The sequence below is a fragment of the Diceros bicornis genome, chromosome X (assembly GCF_020826845.1).
Source record: "Diceros bicornis minor isolate mBicDic1 chromosome X, mDicBic1.mat.cur, whole genome shotgun sequence".
Lineage (NCBI taxonomy): Eukaryota > Metazoa > Chordata > Mammalia > Perissodactyla > Rhinocerotidae > Diceros > Diceros bicornis.
The window spans coordinates 29,750,126-29,760,623 of NC_080781.1; the positions used below are offsets into that span (position 1 = coordinate 29,750,126).

The window sequence follows — 10,498 nt, forward strand, 5'->3', positions numbered from 1 at the left end:
GCATTTGTTCTACTTATGTTCTTTTTCAGGAAGCCAGAAGAGGGTATAACTGTCTGACCTGCAGGCTTGCTGAGTTATTTGTAAACATGCGTCAATATCAACTCATTTCAAGTAACAAGCTGAACCTTCCCTGGAGTAAATCATACTGTGAGGTTTCCCAGTGAAATTCTGTTTTCCAATTAAGGTACGGATTCAAAATATGCACAGATGATACACGTCTAAACTCAGAATCACTGTATCTCAGATTTTCTAAGACTTGCAGTGTTTAGGCAGTTGGAATTATCTTAAACTACTACCTAAGACAGGTTTTCCTACAATGCCTTTTAAAGAGGATTTTTACAATACAGTTAAAAAAAAGTGAGCTACATATAAAGTACTCTTAAAAGAACCACTTGTCAACTGAAAATAATATTCACCTGTTATTAGCATACGGTACACTGCCATTTCAAAACTGCCAGTGACTCATGTTACAAATGCAGCTATTTTTAGGACAGTGCACGAATGATGTTAACAATATTCCTTGAAAAAGGCACTAACTATTTGATCGAGTATTTTGTGGATGGAAAAGATGGATAGATTTTGTGAATGCAAAGATGGATAGATTTTGTGGATGCAAAGACGGATAAATGCACTTGTTATATCCCAAAATTACTCTTAGTAAAATGTGTTCATTTGGCCATCTGTATGTCCTGGCTTTTCACTTAGTCAATAAATCACACAGACATCAAAAAAGTAATCTGCTTTATATAAAATATCTAAATATTTATAAATTTTAAAAAAGAAACGTAAAACCACCCTAGAGGTTATACAGCAGGTCTGATGTTGAGTTCAGAGTGTCAGCATTCTGTATACACTTGAGTAACCCAATTTGCACTAAGAATTCTTTTGTAACGCTATGGCTGGGAAACCCTAACAACCACATTCTAAAAAAAAGTGATCAAAACTAAATGTGACTAAGCAGAAGTCTAAAACATTACTATCATTTTTTTAAGAACAAGACTAAAGATTTATTAAAAGGCTGCCAAATCAGTAGTAGGGAAAACTATCCTTAGAAATTCAGTGGCTGGCAGCCATGTGAGTACTACCTATTCTAAAACTTCCTAACAAGCATACTTTTTTTTTCTGTTTCCACTGTGAATGACAATTAGCTGTTTTCTTGTCTTTTTGGAAAACTTATAGCTTAAGATGAATGCCCGGGCTGTCCCTAACACCCTGAATTGGGACACCAGAGAAAAGCATTACAGTTGACTGACACCCGGTTTACTGGTTTGTACTAGAAGTGCTGAGGCAACCTTCAATACACCAGGACACAAAAGGCATGGTTCTGCTTTCGCTCAAAACCATAAAACAGGTTATAAGCAGCAAACGCATATTTGGTACCAAAATTAAAATGCAGCTTTAAAAATAATGGCTGCGGGGAAAGTTTCTGTAGGCACTGGGCCTAAGTAGGACATATTGTCGTCAGTAGAAACATTCCTGAAATTTCCCTTCTGTAAATACAAGCTTGCCTTTTCACAGCAGTTTTAATTCTAATTAAGACAAAGGTTTTTAATTAAGCCCTGAAGATCCAGGTGAAGAGCCTTCAGTAAAACTGTCCTTGGTGGTTCCTCCTGAGGTAATTCACTTCGAGAGACAATGAAGTGGATCTCTCAAAACCTTCAGAGAAGACATTTCCCTCCCGGCTTGCTGCTACTCCACACAGCAAACAGACTGAGAAAAGCTGCCTGCCTTTTGGAACAGGCAAGAAAAGCATTGCTCGTTTCAATTCAAGCGTCCCCCTTCATTTCAAAACACTGGTGGATAGAAGCTTCCAGTCCATGGAACATTTTAAGAAAGCACATTTTGCAAAGTGGGGAGACAGAGCAATTTTCCACATTTTGTTGCCTTGCCTCCCACAGCCCCCTACCACCCAGGAGAGGAAACATGACCTGCTACTACATAAAGAGAGTCAAGAACTTCTTCCAGACAGCCTCAAACAAAACCATCTCCATGTGCCTCCCCTCCATTTGCTTACGAACTATACTCTTTCTGGGATGAAAATTATTTTTTAAGCAAAATAAAACTAAAGCTCATTTTCCGGAACTGAAATAGAAATAAATGCTGGGGTATGAGTTTCAGCAAAAGGGTAGATAAACGGGCAAACATCAGAAACTGTGACTGCCTCTGATTTTTACCTTGCAGAGTCCTATTATCACTGTATTTGCATTAAGCTCCTGTCTCCCTATTTCCTTGCCTAGAGAGGACAAAAAGCTGCGATAAATGAGTATGGAGGCAATTAAGGAAAGATTAGCAAACACTGCATACCGCTCAACAAACTCAAGCTGGCTTCTCCCCACTACCCACATTCCTGGCCAAGAGAAAAGGATAGGGGCCTGAAAAGAAAATGGGAGCTGAAGCTGGCTTCTCTAACCTATCTTGAAAAGTCTTTATGCAATCAGGAGGCTATTATTTCAGGAGACAGTGAGAAAGGGGCAAAAGATTCACGTTGCTAAGGAGACATGCTGAAGCTGGCATTCCTACATAAATTTCCATTTCTATTGGAAAGGGGTAAGAAAAGATATTTTCTCCCAAGTTTATTTGGATCCCCTGGTTACTGAAGAAAGGCATTTCACCGATTTATTTTATCTTTAGTTGTAAACAACAAACCCTGAAAGAATTAAAAGACCTAAATGTTGACCTCCTGCTGCCAACCAGTCCCCTCCACAGTGAATTAAGCAACAAAGACGAAAGCCTTCAATGGGAATTTTGAGGTAATATCAAAGAAAAAGCCTTTTGTAAACAGAAAATCAAATTTATGGACAGAACTTAACCAAGTGAACTAATCTCTCTTATAACAAGAAACTAAACACAAAAGTAAATCAGAATTTTGTGGCTTTTTGTGCTATTTTAACTTTCTTGGAACTTGAAACGTTTCCAGCAAAGCTTTATAAATAGTCCTAGAAAAGACATGAAACTGTCATGAAGAAATTTAATGAGGTTCTCAGGGGTGCGTGTGTGTGTGTAAGTGTGTAAAATCACGGGCAGGTCCTCTTCCTATATTCATTCCCCTTTCTCTGCACTGACACCAGCAGCTGAAGAATCAAGATTAGCAAGGAAAAGGGTTTGCAACAAGAAATCTGAAGTTAGCGGATTTCTTCTAAAGGCATAACTGGGGCGCAGGGGAAGGCAACTGGGGGTCGAGAGAGTAAAGCCCCCCTGGGGCTGTTAGCCCCAGTGACTACCTACTTCTCCATCCTCCACACCATCCATTTGCAGTTTCCAGTGCTGGCTGAATAAGCCACAACTTTCCAGGCATCTGTGAGTAGCTCATGGAGAAGAGAAAGAAAGGTATGGAGGAGAGAGGAGGGATTTGGAGTGGGAGAGAAGGAAGGGCAACTCACAACCAACGACGGTGTCACCAAAAAAGGAAAGGAAATGAAGCTTGTCCCTCGCCCAACTCCCCACATCCCTCGAAAATTTAAGGAAATAAAACCCAAACCGAAACTCACTGGGGAAACCCAGATAAAGTGGAGTAGACCAGCCAGAACCGTGGGCACTAAGACATCAACTCAGGCAAATCCCCCTTCAGAGAGAAGAAAGTGGGGAAGCCCGAGCCGAGAACCCACAGCATCTTCGTGAAGTTGGGGCGTTTTTGCGTGTCTCTTTTTTAACGGGGATGTGGAAGGCGTTGCATTTTTAACACAGCCACATGGTTCTCGCCTTAAATGATAACAATTACCCAAAATAGCATACGTGTTACTCTAGAGCCCGAGGAATGGCCACGGGAGGAGAGGGCGTGGGACGTCGCACTGGGTCCAGAGCCCAGGACCGGGGAGAGGAGAGGGGTGGACATCAGGGAGCGGCTGGAGCCCGAGGGTCCGCGGAGGGCCGGGATGCAGCGGGGCGGGCGAGGGTAGGGGACACAGAAGGTGACGGGGAGAGGAGGCGGCTGTCCTGGCCGTGGGGCGCGGGGCAGTCCGGGGCGGGAGGCAGGGGTCGCGCGCGCCGGGCCCTCACCGCTGCTGAGCGTGGACTCGCAGTGCCAGCGGTCCAAGCTGGCGGGTTTCCGGCAGGACTCCCACAGGGACAGGTAGTACTGGTGGTCGGCCGTGACCCAGGCCGGGCTCAGCACGGCCCCCAGGTCCAGACACAGCGCCAGGAAGATGCACACCAGCCCGACCAGCTTCAGCGGGGTCAGCACCGACACGCGCACCTCCTCCATGCCGCTGCCCGCCGAAGCCATGCCCCGGGCGCCGCAGCCGGCCGGCCCCGCCGGAGGCGAGGACGGCAGGCGGGTCCGGAGAGCGGGGAGCCCGACCCCCTTGGAGGGAAGCAGCCGAGCCGCCGCGCGCGAAGACTCGCTCTTTCGGGGCTCCGCGCGCCTCCCGCCGCGCCGCGCAGGTGGGTCTGCGGGGACGGCCGGCCGGGGTGGGGGGCGTCGGCAGCCGCGGCCACGCCGATCCCGCCGCGGACCTTCGCCGCCGGCCCCGAGCCGCGTTCTGCCCGCGCCCGCCCCGCCCCGGCGTGGACCGGCTGGCTCCGCCCCGGCCCCTCCCCGGGCTGCGGGAGGCGGTGCCGAGCTGGGAGGGGTGGCGGGTCCGCACCCGGGCGGTGTCAAGCTCTGGCTCCTGGCTCCCGGAGCGAGAGGCTCGAACTCGCCTCGCCCCGCCCCGCCCCTGCCCGGCTCGCGCGCGGAGCGGATCCCCCTCTCTGCCCCCGATGCGCGGCGCGCACGGAGCTGGTCCTCCCTCCGCGTGCCCGCCGGGCGCGGAGTCCAGTGCGAGCCCTCTGCCCCGGACCAGCTGCGCGCGGCAATTCCTCGAAGCTGCCGGGCCCCTGGCCCCACCCCTGTCCGAGCTTGCTCTGGGGTCGCCTTGCTTCCCGCCCCCACCCCTTGCTGTCACGTGGGTTTCCTTTTCTTAGCGAGCTGGGGTGGGTCCTTTTCTAGAAGGCGTCAGCTGTGGATTCGTAGGTTTCCTGGGCTGTGGCCATTGGCGCAAGGAGAGGTTTTCTCTCTCTCAGTGATGTAACACCCCCTAACACCCCCGACCCCGCGCCCCGCCAGTTTCTCATCCTGGGAGATTTGGAGGAAGGAGGAGAAAAAGTGACCAAAAGCATTTCGTCCTCTTCAAACCCAGGACGGACCCAGTCTCGGACCCAGGAACCCCCCAGTTTTCCCTATTTTCGAACTTTCCCCTCAAGCTTGCTGCCGCTTCTGTTCTCTGGGCTCGCCTCCTTTTGCGCCCCCTATGAAGGGCGATTGCTTAGGGAACGCAGACGCTAAAATGGGAATGAAAGCTCCCGCAAAATGTGAAGTAAACCTTACTTGCTTCCCCGCTGCTCTGTTCCTTTGATTGCGTGTTGGCTAAAACCTTTATTCATTAGGCTAACTTGCACTATGTCAAGTTAGGTCAGAATTCCTCCCTGGGCATTAACCTGCTCTTGTGCCCCACAATACCTAGCCCAGGGCGTCGCATAGGAAAAGTGGCATAACTTGAAGTAATCAATCTACACGTATTTATTGAGCACCTACTGTGCGCTCCGAGCTAAGGACTCAGCCCAATATGACCTTGGCCCTGTTGTTAAGAAAACGCTCTATTTTTTCTGTACGAGGAATAAACACGCCTTGAAAGTGAATTTGCAATTCTGTAATTGGCTAGTTCAGCTTGTAATTGGCGGGTTATCTGTCTCGTTATCTCTGACTACTTTCCATTTTTCCTATAAAAGAAACTATTTATTGAATAGATCATTGGGGTTGGGGGTGTTCCCAGATCCTTCACCATCTGTAAAATTTGGTGAGAAACCCAAAATAGTGGTTAAGATCTGAAGAATGGAGGAAATGCCTTCTCTCTTTTAATGAAACACTGTCCTCAACCTTGCAGGATTTCATACGTTTTGTTGATAATTTCTTTCCTTCTAACCACATCTTTCCATAGAGCTGACTACATTTTGATGGAAGCAACATTTTGAGTGTAAGAAACAATCGAGTTAGTGTCAAATGACTTGAGAATAAGAACCAACCCAATGTGAAATAAAAACCTAGGGTTTTCTTACATTTGGAAATTTACTGCCCTTAGTAAAGAATGCCTAGAGCACTCGGAGCTTCTTGACCTCCAACTTCCAACAGGCTCCTTGGCCTCCCAACCTTCCAAGGAGATAGAAGCCTAAGTGCTTTTCCTTGAAAACAATTCCTAATGGAACACTGAAAAATTAAAAACCTGGACGATTCATAGGGACGACCAGGCTAGTGATATTTTTCTTCTACCTGGATTTATGTTCATGGGTTTATAATGTACATTTGAAAATAATGTTTAAGAAAATTTCTTGACTATGACCTCAAAATTATAAAGAAATCTTTTTTCTCCAAATTCTATCACCTGCCCTTTTAATAAGTTCCATTTGCAGTCAGCCAATATTTATCTTTGTTCCCTCTAATTCAGGCTTTCTTCTTCCTCTACCCTACCCTAGCCCTCACCTCTACCCCCACTCATTTTGCTTCATTTTTCTGGCTTGTTCTCAACTGTTTACTTGAGTGACTCCATCCTTCTTTGTACTACCTATAAAATTGTCTCTGTATTGTCTCCAAAATTAGAAAAATAAGCTATTTTTAACCAAAAAGCCAAATTCTCCTAAAATACTTCATTCCTTTGTTAATCATTTCTAGAACTTGCACAACATAATACAGATCAACTATCCTTAATCCTCGCTTTCAAAATATAAAAAGCTCTTAAAACAAAAGTATTCTTTTTTCTTTTCATAAGGTTGTAGCAAACTCATTTGGTGGAAAAACCAATTTCAAACTGATGTGAGGCTATTTATGGTTTTGGTTTATCCCACTTAGTGTGAATAAACATGTGCAATAGTATCCTTCAAAAATCTGAAAAAGACTGAATTCCTCAACACAGCTAACCCTAAAGGTTTTATATAAGGCATGGTGGACCTGAATTTACCCTAAAGATGGAAAAAATAGAGCAGGGGATTCCAACAATTAGTAAACATTGGATGAAAACCTACAAAAAAAGAAGTATCTGGCTGGAAGTGGGAGGGGTGGGAGGTGACAACTAAGGAGTGTGTGTATGTGTGTGTGTGTAGGAGGAGGGTAGAAACAAGGATTGAAATAGACTCATATCTGAGAAATGATATGGGCCTACATTGAATTGTGACGTTAGAGTCCCTAGGTCAGGAGAATTTACTAGAGATCTCTTAGAAGTGATGACTTTGATGACATTGTTGGCCCTGCACTATAGCGTCACACAAAGGCCAGAGGCGCCCTCTTTCACCTGAGCCTAGCCTGGGGTACCGTGTTACCATTGTCACCCCTATCCGTGGACCTCAGGGGGGCATAGGCTTACTGTATCCCACGGTACAAGAGCTCCATGAAAATTGGAGTCACAGAACTCTGATATGTGACTTTGCGTGAGTTGTGTAGCCAGTGAAAGGCAGGAAGGAGTCATTCGCTAGACCTTAACGTAAAGGAAAAGATCAGCTCCACGCTTTAATCAGTCAGGCCAGAAAAATGGGGCAGCAATGTGAGAAGTGAGGTCTGATGGAAAGGATTCATCAGAAAAGTGGAAAAGTGTCATGATGGGAGGTGGAGGGTGTGGGAGAGATGAGGAGGAGGAGCACATTCCAGACTTTGAATATGTCTTAAAAGAATCAAGAGGAATTAATGTTACCCTGTCAGCTCACAGTCTGTCAGGAAGGGCACCATCTCTACGTTTCTTTAGCGGTTGAAATGTACAACTACTAAGGTTCAGTCGTTTGGAATAAGCCAGAGGGGACTTAGTTAGGAAGGGAAAGATAATTTACTGTTTTCAGGAATGAGCCCAGCAAATTTCATACATTGTTCAAGCCACTAATCTTGTCACTGTCACAGCAGCCTCTGGTCAATGTCAACCCTGTGCGCCTTCTTTCGGTAGGCAGTGGGGAGGTCTCGCCCAGTTTTTCTGAATCCGGGTCACCATCCACATAGAGTAGGCTCTGTCCATCAGGGACAGAGCCATTTGGCTCCGCTCTTTGAGTCATGCTTTTCTTCCCAGATCCTGGAAAGGACTTCCTACACTGTGGACTTTCAGCACTGAGATCACATCCAGATGTGCACTGGTTAAACCTGTTTGTTCTCAGAGAGGAAGAAATAGAATGGAGGGGAAAACGATGAAGCAATCATTAAAAGATTAGAAATATCCACCAACTGTTTTTCCAGAGTAACAGACAATAACGTTGGCAAAATATTTTAGAAATTAGAAATGAAAAATACTTGAGTGGTTTATTCTCTTAACTATAACTCCATTCTTGAGGTCCATGCTAGAAGGATTCTGATGCGAATGAAACCATAATATAATGAGGCCTGCCTGCTATTTATGATAATTAGTAAGGTCCAAGAGAGTTCCAGGTTACAGAGTATTCTGTATTACATTATTGAGATTTCTTGTTACATTGTGGCAAAATTCTTGGCTTAGAGTTATCTCAAATAATTGTGACTAATAATTGATATTTCTGCTTTTTTAAAAAAAAAGAACATTGATAAAAATGAAGAATTCCACATCCAAAAAACTAAATTCCGTCATTTTCTAGTCTCTTTTCCGATTTAAAAATGTACGATATGGTTGAACAGTTAGATTTAAGGCAATAATAGCACATTCACTATTCACATTGTGTTGATGTTTTGATTCCAAGTTAATTGTTGTTTTGTAGTAGTAACTATGACCATAATAATTTACTCATCCACAAAGAAAGGAAATAAATCATGGAAGTGAAAACACAAGAGGCCACTGGAGTTGAAGGATGATTAGTTTTAAAATAAATATTTTTATTGTAATGAAAGAAGTGTGTCACATGCCCAGGAAGCAGGAATACAGGGAAAATTGGAATATTCCCAGTGGGACTAAGTCTAGATGTCTTTTCCATCTTTTTCAAGCGTCTGTTTCCTTAATAACAATCACTTATAGGCACAAATCTTCCTTTATATTTATATTTTATTTGTACTCACTTATAGCTTTGTGGAGGAATGACCAGGTGTAAGCACTTCAAGCACCTCATGACTGCATTTTTACTTTTTGTTTCTTTGCTGCTACAACTGTAAGCTGAATCTTCTGGTTACCCTGAAGCAAGTGCAGGCCTAGCAACATATTCTCATCCTGGTGGCATTTCAGTTATCCTTGGCTGCCATTAGCATGATACGTCTTTTCTACATCTCTCCTGCGTGCCCCATGCTTGAGGACTAAATTGATAATGGAACACTAGAAGCCTCAGAAGTGGTTACCCTGAATAGTTGAATACTTTGGTAGGATGAGCAGGTTTAGTTGATGCTTGGTGGAGCTTGAAGGGAATTAGTGTTGAATCACGACTTAGGTGTTGACTTAAACACAGGCCAAGGGAAGTTAGAGTAGAGATGGAATCATCATCATCAGGAATCGTCCTGGGAAATTGCTCACCCCTTCCATTGCTCTGTTTGGAGCTTTTTAGCTAAGCTTCCTCTGTGACTTTATATTTTAGTCTAAAGCCATTTTGTGCACTTCTTGGTGAGTTGTAGAGACCTTTTACCTTTGGCCATTTGAATGGAGACACTTGTGACTAATGGAAAAATTCTAAGAAATGCCTGCTTAGAACTCCCACTTCCCAAATGAGACTGGAGCAGTGTCATTGCAAAAATAGTTTCATCCATGCTGATGGACACTGTTGTATTCTCTCCCTTGTGCTTATTTTTCGTAATATAGACAGTCTCAAAATTGTTATTGCTGGGGGTCCTTCCCAAGTGTTCTCCTAATAGGGACTATGTCTATAGTGTAAGAAAGTTCTCTTTCATTAGAAAGTGAATCCCTCTCCTCCTTTGTGAAGGACTAACATTCACAATGGGAAAAAAATGAATCCCAAAATTCATACATCTCAAGTATAGTGATGGCTCAAAGTTAATTGAAGAACAGGCTGAAATTTAAAAAGGATTAAGTAGAAAGGATAACTGGAGCAATCTATACTCACACTTCCAAGGAGAAGAATGCAGCTAAGCATTACTCTCTGGAATTTCCAAAAGGTGGTGTTAAATGTCAGCAATGCTAGGGGATTGAGGCTAGTGGAAAAAAGATCCTCTTAAGAATTGTATTTCAGTGTAGCTCTCACCTCTAGATTTCACCTTTTAAAATTTGTCTGTAAAATGAGTGAGTAGTACTGCACAATTCGTCAGCAGTCTGTCAAAATTCGAAATGTGAGCTCATTCAGGTCCAAACAAATATAGGTGGGAGTATCAGAACAATATGAAGATTAGTGCTTTTTGTCATTTCCTGAATCATTTTCTTGCAACTCTTCCTTAGCCTACCTGTTTCACATTTTCCCCGTCTCAAGCTATTTGGTCTTCGGTAAACAAGAATGGGAAGTGCTTTTGATTCAGCCAGACCGAGGTTAGGATACTCACTCTGGAACCTACTGAATATACAGATTTGGGCATGCCATTAACCTCAGTTCCCTCCTTTATAAAATGGGGTGATACCTACATCATTAAGTTGTGAGGATTAATGAGGTTATT

The 10,498-nt window shown here is 44.3% G+C and overlaps 1 protein-coding gene across 1 annotated transcript in view; it reads right to left on the bottom strand.

Annotated features, from left to right (window-relative positions):
* The window catches only part of TMEM47 (transmembrane protein 47), a 29,042-nt gene extending 24,589 nt beyond the window's left edge, over positions 1–4,453 (bottom strand). Inside the window, exon 1 of the mRNA XM_058535620.1 lies at positions 3,997–4,453. Coding sequence (XP_058391603.1) covers positions 3,997–4,222 — 226 coding nt within the window. The 5' untranslated portion in view covers positions 4,223–4,453. The remainder of the gene's footprint in view (positions 1–3,996) is intronic.
* Between the last annotated feature and the right edge of the window lie 6,045 nt (positions 4,454–10,498).